This window comes from Leptidea sinapis, chromosome 28 (assembly GCF_905404315.1).
Source record: "Leptidea sinapis chromosome 28, ilLepSina1.1, whole genome shotgun sequence".
Lineage (NCBI taxonomy): Eukaryota > Metazoa > Arthropoda > Insecta > Lepidoptera > Pieridae > Leptidea > Leptidea sinapis.
Window position 1 is genome coordinate 5,708,139 of NC_066292.1, and position 22,011 is coordinate 5,730,149.

General features: G+C 33.7%; 1 protein-coding gene across 1 annotated transcript; it reads right to left on the reverse strand.

Annotated features, from left to right (window-relative positions):
• Positions 1–2,216: 2,216 nt before the first annotated feature.
• LOC126973031 (uncharacterized) lies at positions 2,217–4,949 on the reverse strand. Its single transcript, XM_050820162.1, has 2 exons — positions 4,658–4,949; positions 2,217–2,994 (listed from the first exon to the last, which is right to left on the reverse strand). The coding sequence occupies exons 1-2, from the start codon at positions 4,894–4,896 to the stop codon at positions 2,769–2,771; spliced, it is 465 nt and encodes a 154-aa protein (XP_050676119.1). The 5' UTR covers positions 4,897–4,949; the 3' UTR covers positions 2,217–2,768.
• Positions 4,950–22,011: the final 17,062 nt, after the last annotated feature.

Below are 22,011 nucleotides of genomic sequence, written 5' to 3' on the forward strand. Positions count from 1 at the left end.
CTAAAAATCGTAAATACATCTAAAGAAGTATTCACTTCAATGAATAACATCGGTGGTATATTTTTGTATTAAATAATGGTTAAAGTCTCGCTTGGTCGGCACGAGCAGACTCTACACAATTGCGCGTTCACCAGCGGTGAAGGTGCAGTCATCCAAATCAGTCCATAAACAATGGAGATCTGAGGTAAAAAATAAAAAGAAATACACAGAGTTTAAAAAAAAAGCCAAAACCTTCAAGACTGACGAGTACAGTAGATGCCTGTCGTCTCCATAGCAAGCATCTTAATAGAATGTATAAAAGTTACAATGAAAAAGAAAGTTTTTATTTAAAAATAATGCAAAATGCCGCTACGATAAGCGTGACTTTTTTCATGAATTTATAGTTTGTATTCCTAATACTACTCTGTGTCCTGTGTGAACTCTTATGATGAAAGAAACATTTTTTTTAAATTCTAAGTATATTTAGAAATATAATTTGAACGTAATCTTTTATCTATACCAATATTTAATACCTATTATCTATTTAAATAAAACACTTTTAAAGGATTAAAACGCGTGTAATTGTAACTGTGTTTTTACATTAGATTATTGCGTAAAAGTTACATTTTCATTTTAGTTAACCCACGTCGGGTAAAATAGATCTTTCCAGATCTCGTTTTCTAAAATTTTTGTTTGTGAAAATCTAATGTAAAACACGGTTACAATTACATACATACATATAATCACACCTCTTTCCCGTAGGGGTAGGCAGAGACCACTTCTTTCCACTTGCTACGATCCCTACATACTTGTTTCGCTTCGTCCACTTTCATTACAATTACACACGTTTTAATGCTTTAAAAGTGTTATATTTAAATGTGTAACACTCGCGTTAACCAAAGAAAATACTATCTATTATCCTATAATTACACCTTGAAACAATTTAGGGCCCTTACATAATGAATACTAGTCCGGACCATGCAGCAACTTGGCAAGCTATTGAATGGCTATCTCTGTCAATAATTGAGGAGGAGGCATCCAGTTATGCGGACGATATTGAAACCCAAGCTCAATACAATTGAGTTTGTGCTTACGAGACAATATTGGTTATCTTGAGTCGTAATCATGGATTCTAATGTGGTTTGTGTTGTTAATATTCTATTGTCTGTTCTCTAAATACTATAAGCATTCCACTTACAACGTTCATTCAATATTTGAGAATTTTGTTTGAATTGTTGCTGAATACTCTTGAATAAATTATTTATTGGTAAATTCCTTCATATCATATTCAAATTCTATTCCAGTCCAGATCTGAGAAGAACGGGCGCAAAAAAACTCTGTTGGCCTCTTTTTAACCGACTTCAAAAAAGGAGGAGGTTCTCAATTTAATGTATTTTCTTATAAACTTTATGTTAAAATAAAATTAACTAACTGAATAGCCTCGAGGCGATCGCCTCATTCCTATAGTTATGTTATCATTATGAAATTCATTTATATAGTTTTGATACAGTGTTTATATTCTTAGAAACACAAGAAAATTTTCAAGACGTGACGTCACCTCTCCTCACTAGCAGCCGACAGACCGCTATATAACGGTAGCAGAACAGTTGGTGACCATTAGATAGCAAATAGCCAGGTTTTCCTAGTATCCTGGATTTTCCCCCACAAACCTTATGTATTAGTTTTTTAAGCATAATAAAGTTTTATCCCTCAACTATCTACGTGATAGGGTTGTAGAAATAAGTTTTCAGATACCTACATATATAAGGCTTAATTGTAAATTGCTTTAATAAGTAGAATATAAGTAATTTTGTATATATCTTATTAACAAATATGAAATTTGATTTTTTTTTGACCATTACTTCGTTCGTCGTCGGACGTCTCACCGAAACTCTGTCCATTCTTGTATTGATTGTTTGTAGTGAGTAATTATTTAAATTGTGTTGACAGTGACAGGTGGACAGGGTGAAGACGTCTATAATAAGGCGATGTCTCCCTAGCGTCGACCCATTTTCGCTGCAACCGTTGACTAATTAGGACGTTACTCTGCCCGATTTCTATTCGAATATTAGTCTTTGTGTTGTTTGAAATTTATTCTTAGAAGCTTAAAAACCCCTTTTAGATCTTGTTTCCTAATTATATAGTTCTTTATGAATGGTTTTTACCATACAAACGCTTTTAACAATTTTATTTAAATTTCGTAACACTTTTGTTTTGTATTTGCATAGGTAGGGCCTTAATTTATAGCAGTTAACTTTAGGCTTAATGTCTTTATTAGTAGCTTACAATCACTGAAAGAGGTCACATACCTAAAATTTGTTTAAATTTATTTGACAGACTCTACTGGCATTTTGTAGAATGAATGTATAATATCAATTAAGGTTATTAATTTATCTACACAGATCCCCCCTTACGTTCAGATTTCCATCAACACTGGAAACCAAAGGGACTTAATTATCGTGATTGTGTTTAATTATTTTATAACTGCTCGATAAATTCATATACTTACATACTTTCATTCCTCAATCATTAGAAATTTGATTTATAGCTATGGCAACATACTGTTTCCAAACTCTCCCAAAAAATATTTGTTTCATTAATTTCACTGCGTTCATGAATTTTTTCTCTTGATTAAAGCATTGAAAACCATGCTGTCGCCAAAACAAAATATCTGAATATTATGATTTTTTTCTTAACAATTATATTATTTCCAAATAACATCACTAGAAGTACTAATATAGCAGTTCTCATAATAAAAAATATCTGAATATCATGTTTATGGTTAACATTTATATAAGTCCCAAGAATCTTCTAACATATTTTCCATTAACTTTCATGAGACTGTATACAGGAATATTCTTCTTAGATTTACCCTCTTCTTTAGATACTTCAAAGGATGTATTAATATTCAAGTTATCACCATCAGGTGATGGCTTCTCTAGTAATGTTAAAGCCTCTTCCTCGTTTAGTGTGATTCTGTGAATTGCCTTGTCGTTACTTTGATTAGCAGATTGCCTAAAAATTTTCAATACCATTAAGAACAATAATAAGTGAAAAAAGTTAATAAGTAACATATAAACTCCGCAACATATTATTGGTAATGTATGAATGTACATAGAAATATTAGCGAATTTTCTAGAAACAGTGATAATCATACTAAACAAAACATGGAACAAACATATACTAGTCATGCCTCAGTACTTAGTTAAGTCGTTTTAGTTAGTCTTTTGTTGGTCGATGTATGCTGTATGAAATGTACTAAGCATGGGTGTTGCGAAATTCGAAATTATTAAAAAAATAGCTGACCCGGCAAACGTTGTTTTGCCATTTAAATTGTATTGATCTTTTGCTTGCTAGTTTATAAGAGATGGCGCTAGTTGTATTCATTAGTAACAATCACACTTCTTTTATATTTTGTATAATTCACACTAAAGTTTTAAAAATTATAGCCTATTTGTTATTCTGGTGTGTAAGCTATATTACTGTAAAGTTTCATCAAAATCTATTCTGTAGATTTTGCGTTAAAGAAGTTCAAACATACATCCAGACATACAAACTTTCACATTTATAATATTAGTAGTATGCTTGTGTGATAAAGTTTGCTATAGCGTAAATGTCATCATGAATGAAGCCGCACATTGGGGATTAGACTACTACAGACTATTTCTATTCTTCTTAGGCCTGGTCGGAATTCCCCTGCGATATCGAATAGGATATTAGTAGAACAAAATATTAGGTAGGAGGAGAAGTAGGAGACCAAAAACCTATAATTAAGAAATTGAAGTAGCAGTAGGCAGGGCACAAAGCTAGAAAGACATATGCCCTTTTAGGGAAGTAAAATCTTCAAAAGGCGACCGCGTTCTGGAAGACGCCTACAAGATGGACTAATTTTGGTTAAGACCGCCAGAAGGTTGGAAGAGGGCAGTACAGGACCGATCGTCGTGGAGATCGAGGCCTTTATCCAGCAGTTGACGTCTTTCAGCTGAATGTGATGATAGTTGATGGAAGTACCTACTAGTACTAAGGAAACTAAGTAGTCAAATCATTAAATTAAATACGTAGGAACAGTCAATTATTATTCTAGAAAACCTAACAATGTAGGATCCCTAAAGTGTTTTGGCAATAAAAAAAATATATCAAGTTAACTATAAATCTTCATGCAATATTTCAGTTCCTTTTTTAAAATATTTAGTATTGAAAAAAGAAGACAATGATACTTCAAAGATTATCATATTATCCTTTTAATATTATAAATGTGAAAATTTGTATGTCTGGATGTATGTTAACACTACTAAATGGATGGACCAACATATAGGCTATAATTTATAAAAATATTGTGTGAATTATCTATACATTGAAATAAAATTGGAGTGTCTGTTTGTAATATTGAAATAACCGTTTTTTACTAAATGTATATTATGAATACATATACGTACCTACCGTATATGCACTAAAATAAATTTTTTTACAATTTTTGTCTGTCTGCCTGTCTGTTTGTTCCGTCTAATCCGGCGACTTTTTTTGGCAGGAGCTGATGTAATAAGGAGTAACTTAGGCTACGTTTATTTTAGAAAAATAAAGCAATGTCCAAGAAACGGTCTAACTCTAAAAATAATTTAAATGGCAAAACAACGTTTGCCGGTTCAGCTAGTTATATTATAATGACTTCTATACCCACTTCTCTTTATCTTGATAATTCATGTGTTCCCGGTCCTTATCCATTACGCCACCAATTAATCTTTGAGCAACTTTTTCAGCAAAAACATCGGCAAATTTTTGCAGATACTTCAACGATGACTCAGATATAAGAGATTTTATTATAACTTCGGGATCCAGTTTTACAATTATTTTATGTTCGGCGCTCGTAATTTGCAATGTGGATAGCAGAAGGAAATGCCATTGAATTTTTAATAACATCCTTCAGTGACTGCGGCAAATGTATAATAAAATTTTATAGTTAATTTCAGAGAGGCGAATTCTATTTCGTGTTTGTTTGAAACTTTATTTTTAAGATGAAATATTAATTCGGCTAGAGCTAATAAAGTGTATATTTTGTTTATTTTTTATAAAAATTCATTATTAGTCATTGGAAATATAGTGGGTACTATTGTACATTTATATTTATATCTTGTTTGACAACTTTTGTCTCCCATCAAAATATTGATTTTTGAATTCATTTTTTAGAATAATTTTGAATAACATGAAAAAACAGACGGAACGGATACGCATTGCAAGAGCGGCCAATGGGAATTTAGTACCATGGCGTCGTTCAGCGGTAGTCAACGTGCGTTTTGTGTACGCGAGTACTATTGAAACAACTATTCTGCGACCATAGCTCAACGAAAGTTTTGCAATCATTACAAGATAAGACACAAAAATCAAGCTCCATCAGGTGTGTTAATTAAAAAATGGGTGTTCAAGTTTGAGAAGACGGGTTCAACAATGGATTTACCTTGATCTGGCCGGCCTAGAACGTCGAGGGACCCCGAAAATGTGGAGCGAGTAAAATCTGTCTGTTCGTGACCAACCTGGACTTTCAACTCGAAAGCGGTCTGCTGTCCTTAACGTGCCAAGAACATCATTAATCCGCATTCTCAAGAAAGATTTAAGTCTACATCCCTATAAAATCCAAATGGTGCAGGAATTAAGGCCTCAGGACCTGCAACCTCAGGTTGCAGTTTGCGAACGATATGGTAGAGCGATTCACCAGTTTTACGACAAGGCACACTTACACCTAAATGGGCATGTTAATAGACAAAATTGTCGTTATTGAAGTGACACTTATCCAAAATTAAAGCATCAAAAACCCCTGCATTCACCCAGTCACAGTATGGGCTGCTTTATCAGCAAGAGGCATTATTGGTCTATACTTTTTTGAAGACTCAAGAGGACGTACGGTTACAGTGAATTCCGAGCGGTATATCACTATGTTACAAAACATTTGCTCCCGCGCTGCAGGATGTTGTTGGTTTTAATCAACGCTCACGGTGTCAGCAAGATGGAACCACTTGTCATACATGTAATGACTCGTTAATGGCAGCTCGAGACATTTTTGGCCCAAAAGTGATATCGAAAAGAGGGGACATTAACTGGCCGCCTCGTAGCCCGGATCTATCACCAATGGATTTTTTTCTTTGGAGATATCTTAAGGATAAAGTTTACGACACCAAACCAGTAACTCTTGATGAATTAAAGGATCGTATTCGCACAGAAATCCAAAACATCTCAACAGAAACATGTAAAGCTGTTATCGAAAATTTCCCCTCTAGATTGCAGCAATGCGATTAATGAAGGATTGCATATGGATGATGTGATTTTTAAGACATAAATTCCCCTTTTGTTTACTATCGAAAACATTAAACAATTTTGATCTACTGTAATTAGTTTTTTTTAATCATCATTCCAATTATAAACGGAATTTTGGTCCATCCTGTATATGACATGGATAAGACAAGAATAGAAGACTGACCTTACTTCAAGAATTAAAATATTTCTTTATTTGATTTGAAGCTTCTTTTCAATTTACATTATTTTTATTTAAGTTTATAATTAAAAAGTTTTTATAAAGAATTAAGTGAAGTAACCTTTTGAACATATATATTATTGGAACATAATTGGAAAATTGGTTTGCTACGTTGCTACTACAAAAAAAAAATTACTGAAATAATTATAATTTAAAGTTTTATTAAGACCTTGAAAATAACCTCTGCATCAAAATGGAATTAGAAAGTATATTGTTTGGTTGCATGTCTCAAATTGAAAAATTCAATATATATATATATATATATATATATATATATATTGAATATATATATATATATATATATATATATATATATATATAGATTTACATACATATTATAATACGGCTTAGTACCGACTAATTTCAGACCATTCTGAGATCCTTCATCAGGGTGAGTACGGTATTAAAGGCGTATTAATAAATAAGTTAACAATGTCTCACGAAAGTTTTAATATTTTAAATTATAAACAAGTTATCATTTTTTTCGCAAAGAAAGTATCGTTGTAAAAAGACCTTGAAACAATTTAATATAAGGTAAACATACAATATGAAAATAAAAATAATACTATCATTACCATCATCATCATCATCAGCCGGAAGACGTCCACTGCTGGACAAAGGCCTCTCCCAAAGATCTCCCCGACGATGGGTCCTGCGCTGCCCTCATCCAACGTGTTCCGGTGATCTCTACTCGGCGAAAGGAATATTGCTACCAAATAACACTACTTTTCTACACCTTATGGTTCCAAAGTTATCGAGATGAGTCAATATATAGGTGGAAATCTGTATATATATAAACATGATGCAATTGGTTGGGACCTTCTTTTAGGTGACAAAATCTGTGTCAGAAGGCCCCGCTCTTCTATATCTATAATCACTAAGTAGGAATATATAGGTGGAAATCTGTATATATATCTACATGATGTAATTGGTTGGGACCTTTTTTTAGGTGACAAAAACCTGTGTCAGAAGATCCCGCTCTTCCAAATCTATTATCACGAAGTAGGTACCTACTTAACACTAATAAGGTGTGGGTGTGTGTGTACCTATGTGTGCGTTTGTGTAAGTGTGTATGTGAATGTGTATTGTGTTCGCTAGTATATTGTGTAATAAGTTTTATAAATAAATATAAGAATAAAGTTCTAAAGAATTTATTATGTCATTTTTTTTTATAAGATTTCGACACTCTCGCGGGAATCAAAATTTATAGGGTATTTTCCGTTGACCAAGAAATATGAAATGGGGCAAGTAATACCTTCTTATCCTGTAAAATCTGAAAACTATGTATTTGTAACTTAACCATAATAAAAATTGTACGGACCCCCGGTGGGCTTGACCGACTCGCACGCACGTGTCCGGTTTTTTAATTTGAATATCAAAATTAGATTACAAACTCAACGGCTCATAGTAAAAAAAGAAAACCAGAAAGTGAAGGTTATTGTTATATAAGGTGTTAGTTTTCTATTACTTATTTATGCAACTGTTGTGTAATAAGGGGTATTAAAACACGAATGTGGGTTGATAATAGTATCACATGAGTGTTTTAATAGCTAATTATTATCAGTTGCAAACAATACTTTATCTACACCCATTATATGAATCCTCTAAATGATTATGAAACAGTTGGCTTACTGCTGACATTAAAACAGCCAGTCCCAGTAGTAACTTTATATCATTCATTACTTATTATATACAAATAAACTAGGTATTAATGAAATAATTATTTATTTTATCTACACCCATGCTTTAAATCCTCTATTGTAGCGTTTAAAATATCTGGCGGTGAGCTGGCAAAACTTGAATCGCTCATTTTTTTGCAAACAAAACAATAAAAATATCCAAGAAATATGGCGCGGATTCGAAAAACCTACTTTTTTTACTTCAAGCGACGTTTTGGTAGCAATGACGTTCGGTAGTGTGGAACGCGCGTAAACGAAAATGTTTTTTTTTTTAAATTCATACAGATACCACGCATCGAGCGAATAAAAAACATAGGAGTGTTGTTTTGAAATTCAGTACAACATTACATCATCCCTTTGAATGACGTAATGGTTATTAGGACATTGGGTGTTTTAATGTTAGCAATAAGCTAACTGTTTCCGAATATTTAATAGAGGATTTAAAGCAGGGGTGTAGATAATATATATTTTATTACACATAATATATGAGGCATAAAATGCCTGCCGAGTATTGTCGTTCTTAAAATAGACCCTCACATAATATTCACCAGTCACAGAATAGAAATAGAAACCTTAAATTTACGGACGGAACCGTAGAAAAGACCTTCAGATAATTTCAACATAAAATTACTCCGGTTATACCAGGGCATCAGAAACGTAGAGGAAATCCGCGAAGATCGTCGGCTGCTATAACTCACAGACGCATGAATTATTGATGGCCCCCACAATGCTGGGAGCCGTCGGGATATTACGCGATAAATAAATGGCGTGTTTGTGACGCTTCTAAGAATAGGAGGGATACATACTCGTAGTTATAATGTCTGAAACTTGACGCAAAAGGGTATCATACAATTCAATACTGCATACCTTTGAAATATTAAACTTGTGCTCATTGTTTGGAATCTGTTTTATTCGATTTTTATTCTTCAAGCATCGCTTTCTTTGATTCTTAGAATATATCGTTATGTTTACTTCACCAATTAGAAATTGATACAAATTACAAGTTTTTTATAACGATACTAAAAGTTGTATGTTTATTACAAATATTTTTATTTATGTATTTCATTTATTTATGTAAGCAAACTTTACAGCATTTCTGTTATACAAATTAATACTATAAACTACATTGCCTTTTACAATGTTTGATTTTAGTTATAATTAAATAATATGGCTTATGATACTATTCTATAGAATGTTACTATTATGTTAATTATATAAAAATAGAAGAAGAAGTCCTGAATAATGTGTGCTTGTGATACATAATTATTAAATAGTTAACCGTATAATGTGTATGAATAGTAGTGTTGTGAGTAGTGCGTAGTGTTCAGTCTAATGGGCATCGTTCTCAGCTTGGGACACGTGCTCGATCACTGAGTTAATAAATTTATTACAACTGAGGACAAAAAAATGTAAAAAGATGTTCTTAACGATACAAACCTGTCAGTAAGGTTATTGTTTCCTTACCGCCCGTTCGTCCCAATAAGCGATGATATATCACAACGACCTTTGATCCATTGCTGAACGTCTCTGCCCATTCAAGAATGGCATACAGATTCAATATGTTGTTACACAAATTAAATTGAAATACAAAATTACTGAACTATTCGGGACTCGAACCAGCGACCACTCGCGTTCCGTGCGAGCGCTCTTCTACTGAGGTAACGTGACGTTCGAGTGACGTAAAGTTCATAAATATTGATCAAATTTAATTTATGTTACTTACTGTATCTATATCAGAAAAGATGTCAGAGGTAAAATACTAAATTGATTAATAATTAATATTTTAATCGCATCTAATAATATGTTAATGGCAGTTGGTATACCCTTTTTTTGAAGAAGCCATGTCGACCAGATGGAAACAGTGCGCAAAGAAGTTCATAAAAATTTCCTAAAAAAAGCACTGTGAAAGAACGCCACATATCCAGTTTGTAGCGTATGGCTTATGTGTATATAAGATTTTTACCGTCAAATTTCACCATACGGAGTAAATCATCGATATAGTAAGCTTAAATAATTTATGAAAAATGATTTCCTCACATTTAAACGATTAATAAATTGTGAATTCAAATATTTTTATTCCAAATAGTATTGAAAGTTAAAAAAATACCACCCGTTCGAAAATTTATGCGTCCGACTAGTTACCAATTAAAATTAATTATAAAGCCAATGAATTTATTGCTAATAAGATAACAGACCTCCAATCAATCCATTACTAAATTACTCAATGTGTAATCAGTCACAAACTAATCGTATATGAACAAGACAATACTGAAGATAAACAATTTATAATTAACGTTAGTAATTAATGGAACGCTCGGCACAACAATGATTGAAACTCGTATCAACAAATCTTTTTGTTTACATTGCCGAAATCACGAGTATCACGTACGGGTATCAGGTTGCTTTGTGAAATTGTGAAAATCCATTTGCTGATTGAAAACGTTGGCTAGAAATAATATTATATGGTGGCGATAATTTCGACATCTTCTACTCCATTGCAAATGTTTTATCTATATTTTAACTAATAAAATTAAAAAAAAAAGTTATGAACGATTCGGGACTCGAACCCAACGATCTCTCGCGTTCCATTCTTTTCCAACTGAGCTAACCGTTCGAGTGAAGTATCGTCACAAAATTTTGAATGCTTTGTTCAACTCTCAGGTTGTGGCTTCATCTATAGGATCTACTTAACAGTTGATAACCTGCTCAACAGCAATATCTGCATATTAGGAAATTGACTTGAGATCTCGCTTTTGTAAATCTAAACAATTTGTTATGTTTTTAAAGTAATAACCCTCACTTGTGGAATTAATATACAAATAAAATTTTGATCGCGAGAGATCATGGGTTCGAGTCCCGCATCGTTCATAAAATTTTGTTTTCAAAATTTTATTTTTGTATTAATCCTAGAAGTGAGGGTTATCACTTGAAAAACATAATAAATTGCTTATATTTCAACTGCTTATCGTATTACCGTTCTTCGAAACACTCCCCTTAATGCTTCGCCTATATTGTATCAGAATCTCAAGCAATTGGAAATTCAGAGGTTATCTGGATAGTAAAGATAATTGGCTTCGAAGAGACTAGGTCTTCAATAGAGCGAGACAATAGCTCAAGTGATCACTTCATATCTGATGAGCCGTACGCTCATGTGTCCTGCTGTTCCATAAATAAAAAGACTTATCACATCCCAGCGCTCTTTAGGGTATGCACATAATATGACTTGTTACCCTCATTTCTGGGCTGGTGCACACCAGTATCAGTTCGAAACATTTGACTCCGTGCGGCATAGAGCTGGTCGAATTATTGTGGCTTCAGTACTCTGTGAACTACACTATCGATTGTCGTTGCATAGAGACGTCTCTCTACAGTTCGGTTTTCGAGCATCTTTCTTCCACGTACAACCAAACTATGGATTGAGGTGTCATGTGCGGTGATTTTAGGACAATATGGCAATTTACCTTTAAAAAATGTGGTTTCTCTGGTGTTGCTGGGAAAGTGGGCGGTGGTCATCACTTTACACTTGACGATCTTTTAGTTCGTTAATCCTCCTCTCTTCTTCTTTCACTGTTCTATCTCTACCGCAATTATTTTACCTGATCCCTATAGGTGCATCATCGAAGGTTCCTCTTATATTGGCTGTAAATAAAAAAAGAGGAACTATATGCCTATATTTAATTTCTATTAATGTAATTGAATTTGATTATGACCGTTTGTTCCTGTTGAATAAATAAAAAAAAAATTACCTCTACAGATGCCATCTTGCTTTTAACTGTCAACAATTCAGCTGCTTTTTATTTGTTTTCAGTCAGACAAACAAATCCAAAGAATACGATTGGCACAAAGTTAAATTATCCTTATCTTGTTGCTTAAACTATATAAATTTTCTCACATATTGTGTGAGTAACGCATATATTACACGGTGATTTTATAAAATATCATTTCTTAATATATTATTGCCGCACAAATGTTAATATATAAGTTTAATACTGTAACATAAGGTTTAATACTAGTTTTAGGTTTAATACGAGTACTGTATCATTTAGTTTAATGTATGTAACGTTATTGATCCACGAGAGTTTGGCAAATTGTACATATTATGAATCTTGTAATGGCTACTTGACAATAAAATAAAAAATACTTTAGAAGAGTTGATTAAAAATTCGAGAAAAACATCTGCAAGCATCAAATATTATGAGATATATCATCATTATTCATCTATTAAAAGACACATGAATAAAGTGACTTCCCCTTAATAGAGACTTACGGCCGTTCCCAATATTCAGTCTATCTCTTACTTGAGATAACATCGTAACGATCGTTGACTTTTCTGTCCCAATAAACTTACTCACCTTATCCGTACACGTATCAATGGGACGACGTATAGCTTACCAGCGATAGAACTTTGTATGGAAATTTCAATTCACGCGTCGCAATATAAGGCGATAAGAATGACTTATCGGGTATATTGGCACAGCTTCAGATTAACATTGAACAGTTAATTACTGACAGTAGAAGGTAGTAATTTATCTCTATCTGTAGATAGTATATTGGGAACGGCCGTAAGAGAGAGATTAAGAAAAGTGTTAATGGACACATTCTTAGTTTAATCTATCTAGCAGTTTAAGTTAATATAGAACTACTTGTTAGCCTAAGTTGAAGCTAGATTGTAATATAAGTGGGGCAACATTATAATTATTATTTTATTATGCTCGATACAGAAAAAACATCATCTATTATACAATTTAAATGTTATCAAAATTTATGAACGAAGCGGGATTCGAACCCACGACCTCTCTGGTTCTGTCCGAGAGCTCTTCCACTGAGACAACCGTTCGAACGGCGTAACCTTCATAAGTCTTGATCCGTCTTACAACCTGAGAATTCAACAAGACATATCAACATTACGTCTCTCGAACGGATCGCGAGAGGGTTCGAGTCCCGCATCGTTCTATAATTATGTTTTTAAATTTAATTTATGTTCTGTATTAACATCTATAAATCAATATTCTTACATCCTATTATCAACGTAGATAAAAGGTTAAGGTATAGATGTATTTATTGCTTAACTTAAACAAATTTGTATAACAAACCCTTTGAGAGTAAGAAACATGTATCATTCAATACGCCCACAAGTGGAATATTCAATTATATACTACAAAAGCAATTTATATAAAGGTTACCGTTACAAAATTGCTTCCAAGCAAAGAATCAGTGTCTCGGAACGCAAGGGGCGAACGTAGCTCATGATTGATCCGACGTTAATTCTCTCTAATCCACTTAGAACGTCTTCCGGAATAAGTATGAGTGACGCGGTGTAAATGCCGATCTGGCTGAGGCAGTTTGTGTGGCCGGGTAAAGGATTTGTGTTGATAGCAACGAGCGAGTATAGACTCGATGATAGTTAGTTCCATAGGTTGAATAGGGGTGAAAGTGAGTGGATTATTTGCTGATAAGTTCTTCATCATCGTAATGTCCCATGATAGTCGAGCGGTATGAGTTTCTGTCTGATTGTCAAGCAGCAAATTGTCGTTGATTTCTTTGGAGAAAACTGTAACAGGTAATGAATGCTCTTGTATTTTTATAGCAGAGGTGCAAATTACACAGCATACAGACACATACCCATTATTATTTACCAGTGGGAGGCTCTTTTGCACAGGATGCCAGCTAGATTATGGGTACCACAACGGCGCCTATGTCTGCCGTGAAGCAGTAGTTTGTAAACGTTACTGTGTTTCGGTCTGAATGGCATCGTAGCTAGTGAAATTACTGAGCAAATGAGACTGCACATCTTATGTCTCAAGGTGACCAGCGCAATTGTAGTACCGCTCAGAATTTTTGGGCTTTTCAAGAAACCTGAGCGGAACTGCATTGTAATAGGCAGGGCGTATCAATTATCATCAGCTGAACATCCTGATCATCTCGTCTCTTATTTTTATTAAAAGAAATATATGAACGTGTGGGTACGTGTTACCATCGTTCATAAAGCAAAGGACGAATGAAAATTAGACTGCACGTTTCTGTATATTGAATGCGTTATAAATAAATGGGCAGGGGTGGTAACGTACTATCAAATAAACATCATCCTCATTTCTTCATATTAAATAAAATTAAAACTGAGCCAAGCCCCCTTCGCCATCTGAAGATGGCTTGGCTCTTTTTGACCGAGACACAGATAATATCCTCTCTGGCTCTTTGAAGGAGTGCTTCGGTACGTAACCCATATAGGACACGGAAAACCGTAGCAGTCCTTTGTGCCACGGGCTGGTGTGTGCGTTTACGTCAGGGGATATTTCGGTTCTTAACCCTTAACTATCCATAAAGCTCTTCTTCTTCGTTCTCGGGCTGCACCATCCGCAAATCTATGCGGTGAGACTTTGATTTAGACTATGGTGTAACACAACTGGTTACTACGCCTTGGACCTTCTGTTGACCTCAAATCTAGACGGCTATCTGGTTTTCTTTGACCCTCCTTAGACCCTCTTTAGGGTCTTTGGATCACTGCCTGTCCCGGAGTACCACGCTGATCATGCACTTGCAATGGCCCCGCCTTTTAAGAAGCCGCTGACCGTGGCATTATAAGACTGGAATGAGATGCCAGCATGTAACAAACATACAAAGAATAACTTTCAGTCAAATTGAGCTTCTATATTATTTGGTGTCTATCTGCTTATCACCAATCAATTTAGAATTGCCTTTTTTTACCGTCCACTGCAAACAACGAAGAACATCAATGCGTAAGGAAATCTATTTTTTAATTTAGGATTAATAGTTATTTATGCAACTGTTGTGTAATAAGGGTGTGGTAATAATATCACATGAGTGTTTTAATACCTAATTATCAACAGTTGTATACAAGATTTTATCTACACCCAGAATATGGATCCTCTAAAAGATTCTGGAACAGTTAGCTTACTGCTAACATTAAAACACCAGTCCTAGTGTTAGCCTAATATCATTCATTACTGATTATATACAAATAAACTAAGTATTAATGAATCAATTATTTATTTTAGTAGTAATTTACATTTTGTATATTACAATAAAAAAAAAACCAACACATAAACCTTAGAGGTTTTGCGAGTATGTCTTTATTATTATATATATTAAGATAATTTTGTTCATTGAATAAATAAATAAATAATAATTAAAATTCACTCGAATATTTAGCGTTTAAAATGAGTCGCTCATTTTTTGTAAACAAAACAATAGAAATATCGAAGAAAAATGGCGGGGATTCGAATAACCTACTTTTTTTTACGGCGCGCGACGTTCTGGTAGTGTGGAACGCGCGTAAACGAAAATGTTCTTTTTTTGAAATTCATACAGATACCACGCATCGAGTAATAAGAATGTGGCTGAATTGAAACTCTTTGCGCATGAAGGGATCAAATAAAACATAGGAGTGTTGTTATGAAATTCAGTACAACATTACAACACTCGTTTGGATGATGTAATGGTTATTAGAACATTGGGTGTTTTAATGTTGGCAATAAGCTAACTGTTTCAAAATCTTTAATAGAGAATTTAAAGCATCGGTGTAGATAAAGTATTCAACTGCACCATGTAATTATTATATATGATGTATTTATAATCATCTATTTCATAAAGACGAAGTTAAATAGGAAAAGTTATATAAAGCAGTTCAAAAGTGCAGGAAGAAGATCAGTTTCCAAGTTAATCCTACCCCGTAGCAGGATTAGCTCTTACAAACGTCTCCCGGTAACCAAGTAATACGACCTTTTCAAATTTCCCTCAAGGAAAGCCTTAGCAGTGCGTATTGAGATACTCGCGTTTCCAATATTGTGCCATCCGGTTCCGGTTCCATATGCAGTGGATTAAGTTTCGATTTTGCCTTCGGTAAATATAGAATCGTTTGACGAAATGTATTTTGTGTTGCGAAATTGCAATCTACTCTCAATATTATAGTTGGCATCGCGAAATTGCTTTTGGTTTAAAATGAAATATTTCTGTGTGTTCTCTGCTGGTTTTCATAGTTCAATGATTCCTTCAAAATTTAAAGATGTCATCAACGAAATCTGTTGCTATAGTTTGAAGTGGAATACTCATAATTTATATAAATAGAAATAAAAGTGTTCCTTATTACTTACCAAAATATATAGTTTAGAATGAAATGAAGTTTTTTATAAGAAATATTGTTAATATCAGCAGAATTAGCAAATGTTATAACTTTTATTACTACTTTAATGTACTTACTTACATCACTAACTTTTGTTGAATTAGATCAGGTCACGAAAGTTAACGAATTTTTTTTTATTTCTGTTTTATTATATGATTATTATTGTTCTCCGGATGACCAGCGCTGATCATATCACCTATGGCTATGAACAGTATAATGCTGAGGTGAATTCCACTTCTGCAATTTAATAAAAATTGTAAATAACTTTACTTTTATACTAGAAACCTTAATTATTAAGTTTAAGTAAGTTGCAGAATAAATAATTTTTCTTTTTTTCTTTCTTAATAAATACACATAATAAATATTTATGATTTTGTATTCTTAGATAGCTGAAAATTTTAAATTAAATTTATATTATAAAGTTTGTGGTAAGTTGTAACTAACGACATTCAATACTTTTATTAGATGCCTAATGTAATGTCAATACCAATATACCGGTTTTAGGCAGTAATTACTATGACCTTCTAAATTTATACTTTATATTTTTAAGCTACATAATAGGGCAATTCATCAAAGATAATCAAAGTCACACATATACATTTAAATATACAAGTATATTACTAGTAGCCAGATAAAGTAATCATAATAGCAACGAGGCACAAAGCTATTACAATGTAATGAAAGGGATTTTTAATAAAGAAAGAATAAGTGTCATGAAAATTTCATAAAGCTCAAATACAGCTAGAACACATGGTTCTATTAAGAAGTTTCGAAGCCCACCTTCCTGCTTTATCAATAGATATTTAGTTGGCTACAGTTACTTAACTATCTTGCAACCACGTGAAATGCTTGCCTTTAAGAAGTCTTCGTCACTTCAACTTGACAAATAGTTTCATGATTAGATCATCTTCATCAACGAAATCAATCGATCATCAAGCGAAAAAAAAATTCTTATCAATTCCGATCTATAAACAGCGGTGATGTTAGGAAAACAAACACACAGAAAACAGTCGTTTTGAAGAGGTTCGTTGAAGTCGCCGGAAATAATAGCTTTTTAATAATAATTAATAATTAACGAACATGTGACAACAATGAATCATACCAAAAAACCAGTTCATTCACTTTTATGTCTGAATAAAAATACTTTATAAAAATGCTTTCTATGTCTGTTTGTTCCAGCCATTCTCCGAAAATGCTGGACCGTGCCTAAGGCGAAGAAACTTTTAGTTGAAGATACTTCATATTCACAGAAGTAACCTGGCTATTTTATATTAATTATAGGAATGCGAGAAAAGATTCTATGATTAGATATCCGTTTTGATAATTTTTTCCCCTTTCTGTGTAAATGAACCACCGCTCAATAAATAGGCTATGAAGAACGGAAATTGAAACCCATTTTCATTTTTGCATGGCTAATCATTATAAAAAACGTTTTGAGCGAGTGTCGTCAACTACCATCAAGTGCCCTATAATTACTTTCGACTTAGAATGGGCAAACCATCTTGAGCTACTTAAATATTATTGTTTCAGAAAAAAAAACATGTTTAATAGGCTTAGATTTTCTCTCGCATACATAATAAAAAACAAAGTCTCGTTTTTTTTTCTCAAAAATCCTTGTATTTTGTAAATATTCCTGTCTTTTTGGTGTTTGAGAAAAAATAGTAGTTAAAAGACAAGAGCCAACTCGTTCACAATATTAACTAGTGAACCTACGTCTATTACATCTTTAGGAACTCAACAATATAAAAATGAAAATGGCATTTGTAAATGTGACGTCACAGAAAAACAATTTAATTGCACAGCAAATGAAGCAAAAATCACAGTCACCGTACAACATCCCCGTTACAAATGTTACTATGTGAATCGCAATAGCTTTGACATAGACTTAGGTAAGACTAGATCGCTCAATACGTCGAGACTAACTTGGAAAGCGTGCAAATATAAACAACTCAATACTTGAAAAGTATTTGCCATCACATTTGATTCATCAACTGCGACTTCAAATCAAACATTAAGCTATTGAGCTGCAGACATTTCAGTGACGCCTCTTTTTATTATTCTGAAAACAGTAGGAAAAAACAGATTCACGGTTCAAACACAGCATGGGAATCTGCTAGGTCCAACTAAATTTCGGTAATTACCGTTTACAAATGTTGCTGAAAGCTTAGATCGTTACAAGGACTCAAAAAAATGCAGTAACTCAAAAAAATCAACAAACTACTGAATCGTGTAGAAAGATTGGCTAGTGAATGTGTGCAAAATAACAGAGAGTGGAGATTTAATTAAATTATGTTTTTACTATTTCACATCAAAATTCGGATATGTAAAAGCTTTTTTCTAGTACCATTTCGTAATTTACTCAAAACAAAACTTCAAACCTTTCGTTTATAATGATCATTCTAAACGAGTCAACCGAACTACAATGAATAATTTTTAAAAAGTTTCACTGACATTGCGCATGGGCCATAGATAGTGTCCACAATTCGCACCTCAATTTTACTTTTATAAACCTTAAAAAAATATTTATTTCATGGTCATATATATTCCATTGCATGTTAGCCATTGTAATACTCGACTATATTAATACAAATTCCTTCCTTCAAAATGTTTCTTCAAATAAACCCAAAATCTAGCTCGTGGGAAATTCAATTTATACTGGAATTCGGCTGCAGTGCTGATTACCGTGGAAAGCTTAACAAGTTATTTTAACATACTCTGTCTATATTGTTATTTAGTCTAGGCTTTAAATTACAAAGCCTTTCCGTTTACCCGCTTTCTTTTAATTTAATCCCTTTGTTACAGCTGCTTCTTAATAAGGCTGTTTGTGCTCACTGTACGAAATTATTGCTGTTATATTTACTATAAAAACGTGTTCCATTTCTAAATGATATAGTTATACGATGTTCTTTATACCTAGTCTTACCATAATTACTGAAAAAATAAAGTGTATTCGTTTAATACATAAATATAAAAAAAAATTAACTATGAAAAGCTTATTCGAAGTGGTCGCCATTGGCTGCAATACAGTCCTTTAAACGTCCAATCAATACAAGGACGCACTCTTTCCATGGGAAAATTCTTCACTGCCAGTTATACCGATTGTTTTAGGGACACTAAATTATCATGGTGTTTCGAACAAGCCGTACTCTCTACAAATGACCATAAATCATAATCCAGTGAATTAAGATCGGGACTAAACAACGGCCAGTCTTCAGCTCTCATGAAGTCCGAAACGTTGGTTTCCAACCAAGACTGCGTAGACCGAACTTTATGACCCGGCGCAGAGTCTTGCTGGATGTACCATTCTTCGTTATTGAACATGGTGTTGTTAAGGGGTTCCACTACCTTCTCAAGAATGGTATCTTGATACACTTGTGCTGATGTTTTGATAACTTTTTGACAAAAGTATGGCTCAGTCACACCTTCTTAGCTAATACCCCACCAAACCATCACTGAAGCCGGATAGCATTTTGAGCATAAATACGGCCACTTTGTTTGTTAAAATGTTGCTTAGTTGTAAAAAAAATGCTCATTCGTAAACAATTTTTTTCTGTGACCTCCCTTTGTGTAACGCTTCAGTAGTTGTTTCGATTTTACCACCCTATTCTTTTTTAAATTATCAGTTAAGAAAAACGTCTCTTATAGATTGCAAGTCCTAAGTCATCTTTTAAAATACGCGACATGGTTCCAGGTGCTATCTTCATCTCCCGAGATAAAATATATTGCTTTCGGACAGGATTTCTTCAAATTATTTCTAATTATTGTAAATTTCGCAAATTTTTCTCTTGAATCAATTGGACACGTGTTTCGCCTCGTCTCATTCCAGATTTTGGCAAGTCAACATCTCCTGAGGATGCCTCGTGTAGAGTTAAACACGTTTTGAATTGATTAAAGACAATAACTAGCGGAATTTACATTCAATTAAAATCACAACTTTTGGATAAATATGGATTTCCGCAAAATAGGGCCTAATTCAATAAGAAAAAAAAGTTACCAAAAAAAATTCACTACTGATTTAAAGTAGAAGCAAATACACAAAAACCTACCAACCACTTTAAATATATCACAATTCGTTCCGTCACATAAACCGGTAACAACCGGCTCTAACTGCTTCCGAGCGGTTGTAACACAATAAAAGGCAATACTACGATTCGTGTCACGTCCGTTGTCGTTCGGGAATCGGAATTAGGCTATCTAGGATTAAACCTAAATCCTGGAGCTGCGTAATTGTTGTTTCACTGCGTTTCCGACGAATCGATTTCTATCGATGTTACAATGTTGGTACAACTGATAGATTGCAAGCATTCAAATCGAGCTAACGTACATGTTCTAATCTTAAAATAATTTAGTTTAAATACTTTCGGGAACGTAAATTTACCTTTTCGTATTGTTCGAAAAGTATATTATGATGAATGAGATTTTCCTAGTATTTAGTGGAAAACTTGAGTCTTCCTTCTAAGGAAGCTCTAGTCTACTAAACTGAATAAGATAATTTTTACCCCAATCATCGCCATCACTAGAAAAAATACAGGGTTTTTTGAAGGTGTAGATGAGATGATATTTCCTTTGTGTTTCAAATACATTAAACAACGAAAAAAAGATTATTTAAAGTCCAAATAAATCTATACTATTCATTTTAATTCCAATATTTTTCGGGATTTATTGTGATGTACGCTTCATGACTGACTGACACCAAATATACAAATAAAATGTTTGTCTATATGGCCTTCTATAAGTTGAGAACGGTTTGCATGATCTATATGACAATTGGTGTGGATTAGATCATGTGAATGGCTAGTGGATAATCTATACACTCGCATTAAAAATTGTAATCGTGCATCTTTCAGAAAATAGAAAAGAATATACTTTCCTACCCAAGGTGTGTCTAAATCACGTCTAAACTGTGTAGTTGAGGTATGAATACATAACAAATAGACAAACTTTATTATACATTTTGAGCTCTGTTTTGTTCTGCTATCGTTGCGTATGCATTCCTGGAAATTCAACTTCTACTTTGAATTATATATAAGTGTTATTTTAGAGTTACGCTAGCAGTTGTTTTTTTTATGAAAATAATTGACGAGACGAGCAGGACGTTCAGCACTCAGGATACTAGAAAAACCCAAAAATTCTGAGCGGCACTACAATTGCGCTCGTCGCCTTAAGACATAGCATGTTATGTCTCATTTGCCCTGCAATTTCACTACCTACGGCACCCTTCAGACCGAAACCCAATAATGGTTACACATTACTGCTTCACGGCAGGAATAGGCACCGTTGTGGTACCCATAATCCAGCCGGCTTCCTGTGCAAAGAAGCCTCCCACTGGTAAAGAAGTGATATAATAGAGGTAAAATAGCAGAGGTTAGGGCTTGTCCTGGCTGATGAAGTAGCGGGCACAGCTATTAATATTACGAACTACAATTATGAATTAATTAATTCCGCAATAATTGCTTTCGTTTCAGACTGGTGTCAACACTTCAATAATGGAGTGGGACATATAAATATAAAACAGGAGGGTGACACGTAACTTATCAACGGATCAACATTCAGCGGAGCGCCTGATCAAATACACAATACAATCATGTACGATACCCGCGTCACGATACAATTTCACGCGTATTTAGTTTCGTATCTCGTACATCACTTGTGGTTGGATTTACTTGCTTGGTAGTGTTCTAAATAATGGA